Genomic DNA, 17,264 nt, shown 5'->3' with positions numbered 1-17,264 from the left:
GTCTGATGGAGGATGCGGAAGTCGTCCGTGAACACCGTCCCACTTCCACGACAGCACGCCACAGATTTGGGGCCACGGAGGTCAGAAGGACGGCCTGCTTGTGGTCGACTTTAATATGCCCGCCTGCACATCAGAGACCAGGATCCGCTCCTCAGGGAAGCTCAAAGTGATCCGTGACAGTGACCAGGTGAGCACCTTCACCGCATGATCCCCAGCGTCGGTCACCACCATGTTCCCACCTGTCGTCACTGCCGCGTCCGCCGGATAAATGACGCCCGCAGAGTTGTGCTTTCTCTTCCCGAAACTGTGCACCTCACTGAGCACCACAACCCGCTTCTCGCCATCATGCGCAACCGCTGCTGAGCCTGGAGCCGCCGACATGGCCACACCTGATGGATTCATGAGGGCCGCCCCAGGCAACATCTAGCGTCGTTGGACTTGAGTACCGCGACCGTCAGACAGGACACAAGGTTACAAGAAAATGTAAAAGTTTAATATCATTTCACATTGAAAAAGAATAACATACAAACACTTCAAGAGTAGAGCCAACCGAGATACAGAAACAACGGCACCGCGTGTTGTTTGCGCTGTTCATTCCGTTGAGGTCAAGGTCACGGAATAGTGTCGGTACAGAGATGATGCTGACAGTTTAAAAGGTCAACAAATTCAAACGATGCACTTCAGAAATAGACACAAAATGGTGTGAGAAAAATCACATGCATACAGGCACCGAGGGTGAATAAAAAGGTTACGGCGGGAGACGAGAACGACACTGCCACTCAAGTGTGCGCGTTTAGGACAAACATCACTTTCATGTCATGACCGCCATTCGCATATCAGTTAGTAGACGGCCATGCAAACGCTACAAGGGCCCGTGTGCGGGTCCGACCCGGCGAAATGATGACATGAAAACTGGAGGTAAAGAAGAACAACACCGTCACTTCAGGTCACAGAAATACTTCACGAGTGAGCGTCATCAGGACAAAAGTGCTATGACTGTGTGCGCTTCGCTTTGTTCCTCGACCACATTCAAGTTAAAAAAAAACGCTGGTCTGTGGGTCCAATTGCTCTCCTCAGTTTTGTTCTCCAAATCATGAGGCTCGTGTTAGACACGGCGCTCTTCAATATGACCGGTCGACTGAACCGCGATGGCCGTCCCCTCGCCAGCAAGTCAGTCGCCTCAGCACAGACCTTCCCCATCAACAGACAACTGAACACCACATCTCTCCCCACCCGACTGACCTATGGATGAGCTCCGGAGTCGCACCAACTGCTACTGACCGTTAACAGACTTCGCTCGGCGACGGGTCGCGGGACTGTCTGCATCGACGCCGGCCTCCTCTGAAACGAGAGGTGACACCGCTTCAGACACCAGAGGTCTCCCTTTCACAACTCACACCCAGCAGAAGGTCTGTACCTTTAAAGCCCTCGGCGTGGTCAGGAAACTCTGCGTAATTGCCTTCATCACATTCCGAGTAGTTCTGCGAGGGAGGAGGAGGGTCAAGCGTGAGCCGCACACCAACATCCGTCGCAACCTTCTTCGTAAGAAGCCGCTCGCATTAAGAGAAGTTCATGACCTCTGCTCTGCGTGAGGCCGTTAGATGAGACACCAGATGAAAAATCACACGTTGGAGATACGTTTCACACCTGCTTTGCTTTACAGCCACTGACCTCCGCTCACGTCAGAGTCAGTGGGAAACGACCGCCCTGGATATATTGAACCCGCTCACACATATAGGTGAGTGGGGCTAGTTGATCAGAGTTGTGTTCAGATGAACGTGAAATGTTACATTTGCACTTACTGCCGTCTTCGGATACTGGAAACTAAACTTTAAATCTTGAACAGTCTCCTGATACGATGCATTCTTATCTCTCTTTCCTCCAGGACTCGCACTCAGCTTCCTTTCTTGCCTTGTTAACAGAGGTGGCATTGATTTTTCTTGCAATATTCTCTTCTCATATTGATGCAAACAGAGGCGACTCAGAAGAAAGGGTTTGGTCTATTGTCGTAGCACGAAGACAGCGGTTAGTGAAGCGCTTGATCACCAAACAACAGGCCAAACAGAAGCAGCCATACGAGCTGATACTCTGCGGGTGTGTGGAGAAGCAGCGACGGGTCGACAAACCTTTCCTCTGGGACCGTAGTTTTCAGCGAACCACACCATCCCGTACAGACACAGGAACGTGATGAAGGCCTGAGAAGAGAAGGCAAAGGAATCCTCAGCAGTCGGTCCCGGTTCACTCCGGGAGGCGTGCGGGAACTCACCACGCAGAGAAGCCAGAGAACCACGTAGAGGATTTGAGTTTTGGAAAATAAATCCTGCCCAAATTTGACGCAGGCCAACGCCTCCAGGAAGGCAATGGCCCTGGCAGAGAATCAGAAACACAGTCTTTATTTACGTCTGCTCCCAGTGTAGGAATGTCTGGCGGCGCCGGGAGGGAACTCACCCGAACACCCAGCACTGAGTCCCCACTCGCTTGCACTGCGTGTCTGTGAGGTACGCGTAATACTGCCTGGGGAAGAAAAGAGGACCGGTCCCTTCAAACTGTGGACACCAGAGCCATCCAGTGGTACCAGTGTACCTGACAGTGGGAGCGGTGATGACGCCGATGAACAAGATCCGACACCAGCTCAGCGCGTGACTCGCAGGGAAGACAAAGATGTGTTTGAGGAAGAAGGTGTTCAACTCTGTGAGCTGGAAAGCAACAACGACGTCGCATTACTCCCACCATTTCCGACTCTCATTTCTCCTGGTTTTCTCGCGGTACTTTTTTCGTTTAAATCAAAGGTAGGTGCTGGTGATAGATAGGTGATTTTCTGTTGCTTTTGCTTCCCACAAAAGTGAAGAAAGCAAGCCAGGGGGTCTGATAACACCAACTACTGTTTACCGAGCAGCTCCATAAAGGCGGCTGCAACACCAACAAGACAGTTGAGTGAAACTGAGATGGTTTCTGATGTGGGCCAAGCCACACACTTTCACACTGGCTCCAGTCAGAAGACACAAGGAAGGAGAGAAGACGTACGTGTTTGTGCGGCGCGTTGGACACAAAGGTCTTTCACTAGTTACAGACTGAGAGCAACTAGGACCAAGCCACACGTGGCTCACGTCCAGTCAAGAATTTCTAACACATTTGAGTGGGGTTTTTTTGGATAAAACGAAGGGGGTGCAGCCACTTGCTCCTCTCATAAGCATCTCCTCAACAGTGTTCATCAGAGCCGCGCCTCTCCAGCACTTACAAGATTTGCAGGTCAGTCATGGGAGAACACTCCTGCATTATATAGATCCATGTGAGACGGGTTTTACATTTCAGTTAATGAGATGAGCCAGGATTTGGACAACAGCCCGTGGGATTATCATCTACTAGACAGTTAAGAGGAGAACAGCAGAGGATTTAAAGGAGCCCACCTGCCAGATGATCATGAAGAGATAGACCCCCATCACTCGCTGCAGAGAGGACTTGGGATCGAGCCAGCGCACGTAAGTCCAGCTCGCAGGAGTGAACTGCAACACGGCTCGCTTGATCTTCCCTGTGGTGGTGTGGATGTCTCTGGAAGGAACAGGCAGAGGGAGGGTTACAAAGGAGTGACAAGTCACATGAATCATGCAGACAAGCTGACAAAGATTCAGCAAAGGCTTCACCAGCCATCCACGTGCAGCCAGGTGAATCGGAGGAGCGACATTTAACATTTATTTCTTTGGCTGAAGCAGCTCCGACCAGCACAGATTATGTTCCATCGTTCAGTAATGTGTGTGTGATTGCTTCTTCTTTGGGAAATGAACGAATGAAATGAAATGCGGTGCCTGCTCTGCGAGGAGACGGGGAAACACGACATACTTGATACTGGCCCAATGGTAGGTCCTCATCTCCAGAAAGCGGCACACGGTCATCCCAAGCCAGATTCCACCCCCGTTACAGAGAAGAATGTCCAGAATCACCTGGTCCCACCAGCACTCCGCAAAATTAGGCAGCAGATGCATGAAGAAGAGCTTTCGGCGGAAGATCCAAAGAAGAAGAAGAAGAAGAAGAAGAAGAAGCGTTAGAAGGAAGCCGCGGCAACAAGAGGGAGTGGCGTGGTACCTCAGTGAGCTCCCAGGTAATACTTATGGTCCAGCACAGGCCGTAGCTTCGAATCAGCAGGGCTTTCATGCCCCAGCCCCAAAAATGGCTGAAGGCAAAGATATCAAAGTGGCTGAGGATTCTCTCCCAGGTGATGACGTGGCAGTTCACGGCATACTCCTGAGGACGGCAGCCAAAATGAAGCAGCGGACAACAAACCACGGTCGCACTCACCATGACGTCCGCCTCCCGCTTGGCGTAACGCAGGTTCGGATCCAGCCAGTACATCAACTGCTTCACCTGCTGCCAGTTCAAGAAGATGATGAACACCAGGAACAGGAAGTACAGAACGCTCAGACCTGGAAAAGCCCAAAGAAAGGACGATAAGAAGATGATATTTGAAGTCAGGAAAGCAGTCACTCACCAAAAACTATTCGCCATATTGCAGGATGCGGTCGAGTGAAGGGACCTACAGGACAAAGCCAAAACACCGGGATTAATAACCTCAACATCATTCTAATGTATGACTTTTGGCCGGACGTGGACACTCCTGAAGCGTCCACCCAGACCAGAAACCTTGATGCTAAAGACACATAGACTGCTGAAAGTTCATGTTCATGTTCACTCCAGACAGAGCTGAACTCACCGTTTGGAAAAGCCAAAACACTGATGATGAGAAAGAAAGAGATGACCAGGATCAGCCCAACCCACACGTTGCTGTCAGGATTGCCATCATCCCTGGAGAAACAAACACCAAGATGAGAAACAAACTCCACGGTCGTGGCAGAATGTCAGTAGCAGGTATGTGGAGGAACACATTTGCCCGCTAACGACCCTTCATAGTTTCACTTTTGGATTGTGTGGGTCGAATGTATGACAGTGAATAGAGGCACTTCGTCCTGGCCTCAATACCGTGACGGAATATAGCTCTTTGTGTCGGGTCATCGACTGTGACCTCACCTCAACATGGACGTACCACTGCAGTACACACACACTATATGATCCGGTGGCATTGAAGTAACTGAGAGGACTCAAGGGTGGGCTTGTGAGGATCCGCGTTTCCTCACATGATTGGGATTTAAGTGCCAACCGAGGCAGCAGCAGCAGCAGCAGCATCATCATCTGCGGCGCCGTTAGCCTCAGGCTAGCGAAGCTAAGCTAACCCAGCCTACCGTGTGAAGGCGAAGTACATCAAGCTGAGCACCGTGCAGGTCAGCAGCGTGATGGTGTGCGGTCGGTAGAAGAAATCGATGGTTATATCTTCCACCTGCTGCTCGTTTATCATCCGAAAATGCATTCTGTAGTTGACATCATCCTTGCTGAGGGTGTGGGAGCCGCCGCGGTAGGAGGCCGCCATGGCCGTACCGGCCCCGCTGCCACCCGAAGATGGACACACCTTAGACTATAGAGCGAAATGACATCGTGGAGCGCGTGCAGACACCGGCGGGTGATGTCACGGGTTCGAATCTGGACTGCGGAGCGCAGCTGGGACCGCGGTGTGATTGGAGCAGACGGTAGGTGGGCGGGGCTTAGAGCGGAAGCGTCTTGTGCCGTTTGTTTTCGATGTGACCTTTCAAGACCCACGTGTCCGGCCCGGTCCGTTCGATGGCGCTCATCTGCTGAGATCACAGCAGCTTTTCGTTATTTAAAATCCCTGCAACCTGTTGTTTCTTTTACCTCCCACACACACGCCGATGGTACTGTCACTGCCCTATTTGCTTCTTCATCCCGTTTTGCTTCCAGGGCTCAGGCTTATGGCGTCATTTCCTGTCCGCATGCGCACATTGTATTTCATGACGTCATTTACTGAGTATATACTCATATTAACTGAGACCTCGTAGGCAAGCTAGAAAACTGCATGCAAATTGCACAGAAAGATCCAATTATTTTATCTGAAATCTTGTTACAATATCCGAATTGTTGAATACAAGTCAAATGTAGTGATATATATATATATATATATATATATATATAAAATAAGGTTAAAATACAGTTCATACGTCGGCGTAGTACTTTAGTCATTCAAATTCTGCTTCGCTTGATGAAATACCAGCGTGTAGTGAGGCGTGGCCTAATGACGTTGCTCATTTTATTCTAATTTATATTTATTTAATTAATTTATGTGCCAAGCGGCTACACCCATGTGCGCATGCGGACAGGAAATGACGTCATAAGCCTGAGCCCTGGAAGCAAAACGGGATGAGGAAGCAAATAGGGCAGTGACATGTGACCTTTCAAGACCCACGTGTCCGGCCCGGTCCGTTCGATGGTGCTCATCTGCTGCGATCACAGCAGCTTTTCGTTTTTTCAAATCCCTGCAACCTGTTGTTTCTTTTACCTCCCACCCACACACACACACCGATGGTACAACCAGTCTGGGGAGAGGGTGCCATTGGTGGATGCCATGTCTGTGTCCTTCATGATCCGGTACGATCCGGACCGCTTTGGTCGTTTTGGTCATGCTTTGGGAAGTTCCCCAAAGTGGGAGCGATAAAGAAAAAAGAAAAAACAAACTGGTGTTTGTGACAGAACTCTTGAGCTGAAGTGCATGTGTTTCACCTAACTTCTCTAACACCGGGGGCCTCAAACGGATCCCCTAAAGGGCCGGAGTGAGCGCAGGCTTTTGTCCAGTCAGGTGCTGTTTCAGATGATCGATTCATGGCTGATGTGGCCCACCACTACGGCTGCTGCGCCTGCGACCTGCCCTCAGACAGGAGGGGGAATGCCGACAAGAGCGGCTTCAATATGTGACACGTCTGCGCTTTCAGAGTTTTTAATCATAAAAACACTGTCATTTAGCAAAACTACATGCAAGTAGAGTAAAGCCATCGAATGAAAAACATTTAAGCATTTGTTTTCGATGAAGAGCCTCAGTCATTTCTGTCGCCATCACCTCAACAAAGGACACGCTTGGACTCTGAAGACAACAGCCTGTATCACACGTCGACGCCTCTGCACTCTCCTCTGCGTCCGCATCCAGGAAGCGAGAAGCCACAACCACAACAGATGCTCAGTCTCCCCGTTTCAGAAGAACAACTGGCTGCAGAAACCGAGACAAATGTGGTGACACACCTTCTGTATTTGTCTAATAGAGCCAAGAAAGCACGCACCAACACGTTGAACTGCTGTTTGCAGACGGCATTGCTGATCCAGTAGATCAGGAAGAGAGCCATCAGGTCCTCCACCACCAGCAGACTCCAGATCAGAGCCGCGACAGAGTGATGCTCCTGCGACTGAATCAGGGAGTTCATTGTGTGTGAGGAGCTCCTCCGAAGCTTGGATCCGTTACCTGAGAAACATTGGGTCCGGAAGCAAAGATGTCCAAACAAACGGCTGCGACTGATGAGAGGACGCTGATGATGTTCAGGAGAAGTGACAGTTTAGCCTGGAGGAAGAGAGAAAGACCCCCGGTCTTGAACCTCTCCAAACATCTGGCCCGACGCCGCCTGGAAAATGGCTGACTGGAGCGTCCAGTAATTTTGACAGATGACCTTGGTGAAGGAAAACCTCAAGCATTGAATGCAATGTTTTTCCCCTGTCTGTCTTTATTTCTTCCTTTCGTCCGGACTCACATGGACTGCTGATCACTGTCTGCTGCACCAGCTCAGTACCGCCATTTTTGGTCCGAGGAGTCCTCGCTGACCCTGGCGATCAAGCTTTTCTCAACTCCGCTCGCCTCACGGAGAAGCGTCGCCTCACTTCTCCGTCGTCCCTCCACACCTCACAGTTCAAATCGCCTCAAACGAAGGCACCAATGGAAATATGTTCATGTGAATGCTTCACTATCAAGTGGCGTCAAATGAAAGCAACTTCAGACAGTCATTCATGGATCAGTGAGAGGTGGATGTCAAACTTAGGAGGACTGACTGAAGCTCATCTGGAGTGGAAACACACGTGAAGACCTCTGTGGAGGAGCACGGACGGACACTCACCACTGGCATGTTCGGAGCATGACCGGACGCCGAGGACAACAGACCCGTCACCATGTACTGAAACATTCAAGTAGGAGGTCAGCGGCGGTGGCCTTCCCCACCACAAGCGCCGTGATCTTACCAGAACAGCGGGAAAAATATAGACTCCGTGGGAGTCACCGAAGAGCAGACTGAGGAGGAGGAGGGAGATTCCGGAGGTGACTTGAGCCGCCTGAGGAGCAGCAGCAGCGTGAGATGAAGACACCAATGTAGGTCGCGTGCCGGTGCTCACCCCCAGCGCTTTGGGTCGCCCATGGTGGACGAAGACTTTGAAGGCGTCTTTGAACAGGCAGTGGAACTGCTCCGGCCACACGTTGTTGTAGCTCTCCACGGGGATGGAGATGACCGTGGACTTGTCGGTCACGAAAGACTTTCTCATCTTCAAATGAACACCTTCAAAGTGTCGACGTCCAAGAGCGTGCGCTGTGTGTGACGCGGCTCCCCCACCCAGACCTGCTGGAAATGAGCTCAGACCAATCGCAGACACGGAGGCTCTGCCGCTTGAGGGAGGAAGTGAAGGGTGACCTTGTTTTCTGAAGAAGCTGTCGATGAAAATGGCAGAGTGATGGTTCCGTCTTCATCTCAGAGAGCAACTACACAAGGTTTGGAGCGACTCCCTGGAAAGCAGTGACGGTCAGCTCCAGGAGAGCGGGAGAAGATGGCGTGTGCCGTGGCGGACATGAACATCCACTTGCTGGAAGCGGAACACAGAAGACCCAGAGGGCCCACGGTGGCGAGGTACGAGGCGGCCCACATGGTGCCCGACGCCCGGCGACCCCTGCACAACCTGCAGAGCAAACCCACGGCCGTCTTGGGGGTGAGAGCGTCAAATTCAGGCTCGCTGTAAACGCGTCACAAAAGATACCAGTTCATTGACATTTTTAACGGAATTGTTTCGTCACTATTTCTGCGATGATTTTGTGTGTTTGGTGAAGTGACTGTGACTCACCACGTGCTCCGGCCTCTTTATTGGAACTGAGGTTTTTGCATTTTGAACGTCGCCGCCACAGATTGAAACGCTGAACCGAGCGCTGAGGTGAAACTGTCTGAACCTGGACTTGTGTTGAAAACGTCTGCAGGGCATGCAGATCTCCGGCGGGTTCCTCAGCGTTGGGATCGGACTGATGTTGGCCATCACCCAGGAGATCGGTGCTTCTCTGATCACGCTTTTTAGGGTGGCCCACCTGACCGGACTGATGGTACGGACTTCAGTCAAGCGTGGGAAGTGTCACTTTAATTCATTTTAAATTGAAACATTTTCATTGGCTTGGTTCTCGTAACTAGTTTAGGGCTGGGAATTCAGGTTTATTATTATTATTATTATTATTATTATTATTATTATTATTATTATTATTATTATTATTATTATTATTATTATTATTATTATTGTTGTTGTTGTTGTTGTTGTTATTATTATTATTATTATTATTATCACTATTATATTACTATTATTATCGTTATTATTATTATTATTATTATTATTATTATTATTGACTTTATCACAGAAAACAGGTATTAGACCCAACAAACTGGTGCAGACCAATCCTTTATTCACCGCCACCCTGAAACTACGTTCAACTGACATTTGTTAATTCTGGTGTTAAATATTAAAAATGCAATTAAATGTGATTCATTTAATTAACCTCGAATTAATTTGTGATTAATGAAATAAAATAAAATAAAATTTGTCGCTAGCGATGCATTTCCACTCTTGTGTTTATTATTAACAATATAAACCGCTGCAATTCATAATAATAACTTTTATTATTATTATTATTGATTATTGAGACTGATAATGTTGCGATGTGACACATTGATATGGTCAAGGATTTTGAAACAAACATATCGTTTGTGTTTGTCTGTACAATGCAACCACACCTTTTGAAACGAACCCAAAAGATCCTGATAATCGATGAGTTAAAAATAAATAAATAAATAAATAAATAAATAAATAAATAAAATAAAATAAATAAATAAATAAATAATAAAATAAAATAAAATAAAATAAAAACGGGAAAAAAGAAAGAGTTGAAGACGTGTCGAATCGCTTTTTCTATTCAGAGGAAACAACGTTCAAAAAGCGCTCAATGAATTGTTCATTTCTTCGTAGAGAATATCACTCAGCAGGATAGTGAACGTTGTATTCATGTTTCATGATCATGGATATTATTGTCCCGTGGTATTCTGCAGTGGCCAGGGTTTCATCCAATACTAGAACTAGGATTTCTCATAGATTTGTTTCGAACTCATGAGATGATGATGATGATGAGGACTTGAGCCGAGCCAAAAGTGGTTTTTCTCTCGTGCTAAAGTCGGGTTTCCTCGTCTCCTCAGTTCATCTTCGCGGGCTACGTGTCCAACCAGCTGTTGCGACATCCAGGGCTCCTGCACGTGAGTCCGCTCCGTCCCTTTCTCCCGCGACCTTGAGCGTCCTGCCGTGACCTTGACAGACAAGCTCCGTCCCCAGGTCTCGGTGCTCCTCAACCTGATCTGTGTGGTCGTGTCCATGGCGGCTGCCGCTCTGATGACCGCTGACCTGGTTTTGGCTCGGCTGCCTCCTCCATTTTTGCAGGTAAACGACTCACAAGGTCTGGGCCTTCTTCTCCTGAAGATAGATGTATTGTTCATGTCACGTTATCCGTTTGTCAATGTGCAACAGCAGAGGAGAAAGACAAACATGTGCAAATGTAGGAATAAAATAAAACTGGTAAAAATCCAAAATAAAACAAATATACATTGAAAAAAAAAATTGTATAAGACATGAAAACTATAAAAAAATAATAATATAATAATAATGATATATAATAATAACAATAATGATAATAATATATATATATAATTGCCATGGTCATTGGGGAGCCCACTAACTAGGAAAGTGTTTTGGAATAACGTATATATATATATATATATATATATATTATTATTATATTATTGTTTTTTATATGATTGATTTTTTTTTTTTTTTACAGTTTTCATGTCTCATACGAATATTTTTTTCCAATGTATATTTGTTTTATTTTGGATTTTTAGTTTTATTTTATTCGTACATTTGCACATGTTTGTCTTTCTCCTCTGCTGTTGCACATTGAAAAACGGCTAACGTGACATTATTTATATATATATATATATATATATATATATATATATATATATATATATATATATATAATATATTATATATAATATAACATATATATAAAAAATATAGTAATAATAATAATTATATATAACGTTATATATATATATATATAAAATAAAGAGTGTTACCGAAGCGCCTTCGCGCCGCAGATGGAGATTCTGGAACTTGGCGTCTTGACTCTGGACGCTCTCATGTCGGCGCTTCTGGGTTGGTGGTTCTACAAAGAGAAGAAATCCAAAGCGTCCCGACCTGGTGGCCGTTCCTGATCAAGGTCCGTGGCCTCGACGTCGACCGCTCGTCCACATCAACTCATGGTTTTCATCTACTTCTCCCCTCAAGAGGGCGAAGAGAGTGAACCTCTTTTCCTATTGCTTGGCTATTTGCTAGAATTATCAGTGAATTATGGATGATTCATTTGCATAACACGCCGTTGTTTCCAGGCTTTGTCTCTCACTTGAACCCATTTTTTTTTCCCCTCAGATTGAATTTCCTTAAGCTGACTGTTGGACTCCGCCAAAAAATAAAACGCATTCAAATAAATGTTGTGGCAAACCTTGACACACACTTCTTTCGCAAGCGTCCACTTTCACACATTTGAGCGTCTTGCTGTGGTCTGTGCGTCACACGCAGGTCCATTTTTTTCTCGCCTTCACAGCAGGCAGCTGAGTCGAAACCACAGCGGGGGCCGCGGTCCTCGTCTCCTCAGAGCCACTCGCTCCCAACAGTTGCGGTCGACTCGTGTCAAATGTGCTTTATTGGGCTTCACATGAAGCTGCTGGCCACAATCTTCGGAAGGCTTTTCCCCTCCAGCTGTCGTGACGCCAGTTTCACCTCCGGTCGGTGAGCTGCCGTGCAGAGGCCAACACTTCCCCTCCCATAGTGCACTGCAGCAGTCACAGACAAGTCGTCCAACATGACTGGGCCGCGGGGTTCTGGAGCCAGTCACATGTTTGGCTTCACCCAGAAACACGTGCACAAACAAGCTCTCGGGAAGCATTTAATAATCTGTACAAATATCCATCCGTGTGGAAAATAAACTGCTCTTCAATATAAACAACACTGGCGTACCACGAGAACAGTGGACATTTGTGAAATGCGGGGTACAATTTGGCTTCTTCTTCTCAACCTCCTGCTTCTGGCGACGTCACTTCCTGTCCCGGACGCTACAGCTGTGGAGGAAGAAGTCAAGCGCATGAGATCTGTCCACCACCCCCCTCAAACACACACAGGTTCAGCCAGGCAGCGTCTTACTAAGTCAGACCACAGTAGAGAGGCCGACCGTTAAGTTCCGCTTCTGTCGTGACACACAAAACAGCAGCGTCGGTGAGCTTCCGCTCCAGACTCACAGATCTCCAGCCAGTGCTGATCACCCCCCCCCACAGCAGTTTGACTCCTCTGGTTCCTCATGGAGAAAGAGAAGCGTGTTGCTCCGATACTCACTGCTGTGATCAACTTGGTTGGGTGATGGTCCTGGTCCTTCTGGAAGATGGAGGCGGGCGCCGAGGAGGAGCAGAGGAAGGACTCGTCATTGAAGGAGTCCAGCGCCAGTCCGGGGAGAGTCAGCGTGCTGAGGCCAGACACGCTGTCGCACTGGGAGGACGTCTCCGAGCTCTCCGTCACTGCAACGTCAGGAGAACAGCCGTCACTGACCCCAACCTCCACGCCGCATCCAGAGGAGCCCCGTAACAGCCGACCACCCCCCGATCTCCCCCGACTGGTGTAGTCCTCACAAGGAAGACACTCAAAGTGCTGCCTTCTGGCTCAGCTCATTCCTCTCCTCTGCTGCTCACGCGGCTGGGTCGTCCGCAAACATCATGTTGGCTAACCCCATCTGTCCATCCCCACAGCAACAAGAGCTGCTCTCCAGACCTGGTCACCAGCCGGGTGCAGCTCAAGCACAGGTTCAAAACATCACATCGAAAAAGTGAAACGTGGACTCTCCAATATCGTTTTTCTGTGTTGAAATATCCTGGAATCACATGCCTCCACCAGCTCCAGCTGGACGACAGGTCAGTTGGATGACAGGTCAGTTGGACGACAGGTCAGTTGGATGATAGGTTTGGATGACAGGTCAGTTGGGTGAGAGGTCAGTTGGATGACAGGTCAGTTGGATGATAGGTTTGGATGACAGGTCAGTTGGATGACAGGTCAGTTGGATGATAGGTTTGGATGACAGGTCAGTTGGACGACAGGTCAGTTGGATGATAGGTCAGTTGGACGACAGGTCAGTTGGATGATAGGTTTGGATGACAGGTCAGTTGGACGACAGGTCAGTTGGATGACAGGTCAGTTGGACGATAGGTCAGTTGGACGACAGGTCAGTTGGACGACAGGTCAGTTGGATGATAGGTCAGTTGGATGACAGGTCAGTTGGACGACAGGTCAGTTGGATGATAGGTTTGGATGACAGGTCAGTTGGACGACAGGTCAGTTGGATGATAGGTTTGGATGACAGGTCAGTTGGATGACAGGTCAGTTGGATGATAGGTCAGTTGGATGACAGGTCAGTTGGGTGATAGGTTTGGATGACAGGTCAGTTGGATGACAGGTCAGTTGGATGACAGGTCAGTTGGATGATAGGTTTGGATGACAGGTCAGTTGGACGACAGGTCAGTTGGATGATAGGTCAGTTGGATGACAGGTCAGTTGGGTGATAGGTTTGGATGACAGGTCAGTTGGGTGATAGGTTTGGACGACAGGTCAGTTGGATGATAGGTTTGGATGACAGGTCAGTTGGACGACAGGTCAGTTGGATGATAGGTTTGAACGACAGGTCAGTTGGACGACAGGTCAGTTGGACAACAGGCTGTAGCAGGGTCTGATGGTCTTGCTGAGGGATCCAGCCGGTCGATTTTTTTTATCAACATTTCCTAAGCGAGCTCCGAGTTGACTCTGTTTCAACAAAGGACTCATGTTCCTCACATCCCTCCTCTGTCCTCAAGACCAAGAACAGAAGCCAGATCGCTGCTGAAGATCTATGCTGAGCAATGAGTGTGGAGAAACGGAGCGTGACAGTTTGGAGCTACACTGACGCCTAGTGGCGGAAAGAAGAATGAAACTCGAAGCTGGTCATGTCAGGAGCAGACTGAGAGAAACAGGAAAGCGTCTCACTCATGGAGGGCTGGCTGCCGCTGTCCTGCTCCAGCTCGTCCTCCTCGATGCAGCTGTACGGCCACTGTGCGAAGGAGGGGTGGAGGTGAGCCTGGGCGGAGCCGAGGTGGAGGTTGAGGGGGCCGAGCAGCGATGAGGACGACTGGCTGCCGGAGGAGGAGGTGCTGCTGTTGGAGATGGTGGAGTGAGGCCTCTTGATGGAGGAGGCGCACTCGTAGGAGGAGACGGCGACGGACGCTCTGCTCCTGGACCCTGCCAGCCAGACCGCAGCCCGTGAGACAGACAGCTTCAGCAGGACGTGAGCAGCTCAAGTGAAGCTCACCCGAGCCCTTCAGGAAACAATCCACAGCTCGGTCGCTGATGGCCGCCTCGCTCGGCTTGATGTCCACGAAGGGTTTGCTCCCGATTCCCATGGAGACCATCTCCTGCATGCGCAGCTCTGCCAGCCAAAAGGGAAGAGATGGTCAGACAGAGCGGCCCGCTGGCGGGGGACCACGCTGCGGAGGGACAGCAGGCTGAAACAAACCTCCGTGGGTCGGAATAAATCCACGACACAAGTGAGAAAACAGGGAGGATGAACACTCTCAGAAGGGTCTAGAGTGCACCATGTCATGAAAGGTTGAGAACCACGCCAGCGTGGGACGGAAGGAAGCGCACCTCTGTTCCGGAGCGCCTGTCTCCACAGGATCTTGCCGACGACGGACGTCCACGCAGCCTTGACTTCGGCAGAACCGGCCTGAAGAACGAAGGTGTCCTGCGACTTCCTCCGGCGAAACCAGATCTCAAAGCGCAGGCCGCTGTCTCCAACACTTTCGGTCATGCCGATCTCCGCCGTCTGGTGCGGGAGATCTTCATCACCGAGTGGGAACCAAGATCAGGATCTCACCTCCGGACGGACCTTAAAGGACTGCTTGTAGATGTACACGTCGTACCCCCCTTCCACTCGTTTGGTCTTGCTGAAGAGGACGAGGTCTTCAAACAAGAAGACGTGGCGGAGGTATTTCCGGCGTCCGCACCAGACGATGAACTCGTCCTGGCAGCGGAGTTGACCCTGCTCCTTCAAGTTCACCTGCGGTGGGAAAGGCAGATGGTCACCGGCGTCTCAGAGAAGATCAGAGCTGGGACTCCGGACTCACGTCGCAGCCCCGCACGGCGTCCATGGCCAGCAGGTCGTTGCCGTGGCGCAGCTGGAACTTGACCATCTCCTGGGCCGCGCGGAGGTCCGTCAGCTCCTGCTCCCGACTCTGGCCGCACTCCTTGATCAGGTCCTTCAGCAGCAGAGCGTACTTGCTCATCCTCTGGACGGGCTTCAGCAAGTACGACGCCAGGTCCATCTTGTCTCCCAGCTCCAGCTGCTTGTTCTGCATGCGACAGCGATTGGAGTGAACTTAAGCCAACAGGTCACGTGACCGCGCCATGTCAGAGGAGCGACTTGACAGACGGGAAACCAACGTCACGTTTCCAGACGCACCTTGAAGAATTCGTTGCCATGGCTGCAGAGCAGGGCGTCAGACTGGGGCTTGTTCTTGCTGTACAGGGCGTACATTCCAAAGTGATCCTCCTGCACACAAGAGGAACAAGTTACAACACTGCGGTGCTCGGCGACCCATGCGACTGACTCACATGTCGGAGGAAGCAGCTGCTGACGGACCACGGGGAGCGAGCGCACGCCTCCAGCTCCTTCAGGAAGTACCGGCAGTGGAAGTCCCACAGCTTCTCCACGTTCCCAAAGATGACGCCGCGCTTCCCCCGGAGGCCCTGGGGCAAATCCAGCCGCTCCATCTCCGGAAAATAGTGCTCCGTGATGTAGCCGAGCGAGCGAACGTACTCCCGCTCCGTGGAGATCATCTCGTCCACGATGTGCTGCACTTTACTGCGGCGGAAACAGCAGGTGAAGATCAGGTCTCTGGCGTTGCCGGGGACCAGCCACTGACCTGCTGTGCTTCTTGAGATCCCCTTGGCTGACGGACGGAGTGGACATGCTGCGGCCGCGTCCCACCTCCGGCCTCTGCAGCTTCTTCTCTGCAGACACGTTGTTGGTGACTTCCAAACCCTTAATATAGACGCCGGTGTAGCCGACATCTCTGGGGCTCAGCTCGTAGCTCATCGTCTTCTTCATGATCTTCTTCATGGGCTCCTTGCGAATCCGTGACGCTCCCGAGTAGACGGGCTCGGAGACGCTGGAGTCCAGGGTGCAGTCGCTGTCTGTGTCGTCGAACACGGACGGACTCCGTCTGGCAGTGCTGTCGGAGGCGAAGCGCGCGAGGGAAGAGACGGAGCTGCACGGGCTCTCGGGGAAGGCTCCGGCAGACTGAGGCTTGTCGTCCTCTGAAGTCGGGGCGACGACCACCCCATTAGCGCAGGAAGACACATCTGGCAAAAGCAAAGGTCCACTCTGTTGATGGCGCTCTGGAGTCATAACGTGCCTCTCGACTGGTTTGCTGGAATCGGCAGCCAATGCCTGAGCCAAGGTTTCTTCCAGCTGCTGCTTGGTCTGCTGACACTCGCTCCACAGCGCGTTCCACCGCTGCAGCAGCTGAGGACTGTCCAGCGACAGCACCATGTCATTCAAGGGGCTGAAGTTGTCCACGGAGAACTTGGAGGCTTCAGTGCAGTAATCCCGCAGCGTTGGGATCACGCTCAACGAGAGCCGAGAACTGGCGGCGTCCAGGTTGAGATGACGGATGTAGTCCAAGCAGTGCTCCATCCAGTGGTTCGCCTTCAAAAACCAGAGGTTGAACACACCTGTCCACGGAGAAGACAACGTTTCCAAATCGAACACTCACAGAGTCGTAGAACTCGTACAGATTGCCGAGAGTGTCTAGATGAATCTTGCGTCTCTCCGCTCGACTCAGGATGGAGCCCAGATGTTGCTCGAAATCCAGGAAGACCTGAGGTGGAACGCTTTCCGGAGACTCCTTGACCAGCTGCAAGCCGTGTCGCTGCTGGCGCTGGGGCAGCAAGCAAAGGGATTAGCAAGTGCA

The 17,264-nt window shown here is 50.2% G+C and overlaps 4 protein-coding genes across 9 annotated transcripts in view; 1 reads left to right on the top strand and 3 right to left on the bottom strand.

The window, feature by feature from the left end:
* Positions 1-475: 475 nt before the first annotated feature.
* Positions 476-5,757, bottom strand: ptdss1a (phosphatidylserine synthase 1a). Its single transcript, XM_053843969.1, has 13 exons — positions 5,232-5,757; positions 4,706-4,797; positions 4,484-4,528; positions 4,294-4,418; positions 4,081-4,239; positions 3,838-3,989; positions 3,408-3,549; positions 2,584-2,696; positions 2,449-2,514; positions 2,267-2,366; positions 2,127-2,195; positions 1,418-1,481; positions 476-1,341 (listed from the first exon to the last, which is right to left on the bottom strand). Exons 1-13 carry the CDS (start codon positions 5,414-5,416, stop codon positions 1,274-1,276), a joined length of 1,380 nt encoding a protein of 459 aa, XP_053699944.1. The 5' UTR covers positions 5,417-5,757; the 3' UTR covers positions 476-1,273.
* si:ch211-269k10.4 (uncharacterized protein LOC100150242 homolog) lies at positions 5,020-11,710 on the top strand. 3 transcript variants are annotated; one of them, XM_053843976.1, is made up of 5 exons: positions 6,252-8,847; positions 9,110-9,229; positions 10,365-10,421; positions 10,498-10,602; positions 11,319-11,710. In XM_053843976.1, exons 1-5 carry the CDS (start codon positions 8,689-8,691, stop codon positions 11,433-11,435), a joined length of 558 nt encoding a protein of 185 aa, XP_053699951.1. In that variant the 5' UTR covers positions 6,252-8,688; the 3' UTR covers positions 11,436-11,710. The 3 variants fall into 3 exon arrangements, with proteins under 3 accessions (XP_053699952.1, XP_053699951.1, XP_053699950.1); XM_053843977.1 differs by lacking the exons at positions 6,252-8,847; positions 11,319-11,710 and adding an exon at positions 5,020-5,573 and having other exon boundaries at positions 10,498-10,998; XM_053843975.1 differs by lacking the exon at positions 11,319-11,710 and having other exon boundaries at positions 10,498-10,998.
* LOC128746633 (uncharacterized) lies at positions 6,876-8,410 on the bottom strand. The gene is made up of 5 exons (XM_053843831.1): positions 8,263-8,410; positions 8,113-8,202; positions 7,992-8,048; positions 7,349-7,444; positions 6,876-7,292 (listed from the first exon to the last, which is right to left on the bottom strand). Exons 1-5 carry the CDS (start codon positions 8,407-8,409, stop codon positions 6,996-6,998), a joined length of 687 nt encoding a protein of 228 aa, XP_053699806.1. The 5' UTR covers position 8,410; the 3' UTR covers positions 6,876-6,995.
* The window catches only part of zgc:158766 (uncharacterized protein LOC100009641 homolog), a 20,206-nt gene continuing 12,778 nt past the window's right edge, over positions 9,837-17,264 (bottom strand). For 2 of the 4 annotated variants that reach the window (XM_053843960.1, XM_053843958.1), the window contains exons 13-24: positions 17,067-17,231; positions 16,215-16,999; positions 15,904-16,153; positions 15,752-15,841; positions 15,417-15,641; positions 15,179-15,349; positions 14,938-15,115; positions 14,603-14,719; positions 14,281-14,532; positions 12,610-12,788; positions 11,298-12,338; positions 9,837-10,635 (exon numbers count right to left, since the gene is read on the bottom strand). In XM_053843960.1, coding sequence (XP_053699935.1) covers positions 12,333-12,338; positions 12,610-12,788; positions 14,281-14,532; positions 14,603-14,719; positions 14,938-15,115; positions 15,179-15,349; positions 15,417-15,641; positions 15,752-15,841; positions 15,904-16,153; positions 16,215-16,999; positions 17,067-17,231 — 2,418 coding nt within the window. In that variant the 3' untranslated portion in view covers positions 9,837-10,635; positions 11,298-12,332. The remainder of the gene's footprint in view (positions 10,636-11,297; positions 12,339-12,609; positions 12,789-14,280; positions 14,533-14,602; positions 14,720-14,937; positions 15,116-15,178; positions 15,350-15,416; positions 15,642-15,751; positions 15,842-15,903; positions 16,154-16,214; positions 17,000-17,066; positions 17,232-17,264) is intronic. The other 2 variants (XM_053843962.1, XM_053843961.1) reach the window with 1 other exon arrangement.

Source organism: Synchiropus splendidus, chromosome 15, assembly GCF_027744825.2.
Source record: "Synchiropus splendidus isolate RoL2022-P1 chromosome 15, RoL_Sspl_1.0, whole genome shotgun sequence".
Taxonomy (NCBI): domain Eukaryota; kingdom Metazoa; phylum Chordata; class Actinopteri; order Syngnathiformes; family Callionymidae; genus Synchiropus; species Synchiropus splendidus.
Note: the sequence above shows the minus strand (reverse complement) of the source record. Positions and strands in the feature narration are given on the sequence as shown.

Excerpts from the sequence above, each read along its gene's own strand:
- LOC128746633 (XM_053843831.1), bottom strand. The coding sequence starts at position 8,409 with ATGAGAAAGTCTTTCGTGACCGACAAGTCCACGGTCATCTCCATCCCC. Across the intron at positions 7,445-7,991 it reads ATGCTCCGAACATGCCAGTG|GCTAAACTGTCACTTCTCCT; the intron begins GTGAGTGTCCGT and ends CTCTTCCTCCAG. Across the intron at positions 7,293-7,348 it reads CCGGACCCAATGTTTCTCAG|TCGCAGGAGCATCACTCTGT; the intron begins GTAACGGATCCA and ends TCCCTGATTCAG.
- si:ch211-269k10.4 (XM_053843975.1), top strand. The coding sequence starts at position 8,689 with ATGGCGTGTGCCGTGGCGGACATGAACATCCACTTGCTGGAAGCGGAA. Across the intron at positions 8,848-9,109 it reads AACCCACGGCCGTCTTGGGG|GGCATGCAGATCTCCGGCGG; the intron begins GTGAGAGCGTCA and ends AAACGTCTGCAG. Across the intron at positions 10,422-10,497 it reads GACATCCAGGGCTCCTGCAC|GTCTCGGTGCTCCTCAACCT; the intron begins GTGAGTCCGCTC and ends CTCCGTCCCCAG.
- ptdss1a (XM_053843969.1), bottom strand. The coding sequence starts at position 5,416 with ATGGCGGCCTCCTACCGCGGCGGCTCCCACACCCTCAGCAAGGATGAT. Across the intron at positions 4,529-4,705 it reads TGTTTTGGCTTTTCCAAACG|GTCCCTTCACTCGACCGCAT; the intron begins GTGAGTTCAGCT and ends TTTGTCCTGTAG. Across the intron at positions 3,990-4,080 it reads TTACCTGGGAGCTCACTGAG|CTCTTCTTCATGCATCTGCT; the intron begins GTACCACGCCAC and ends TTCCGCCGAAAG.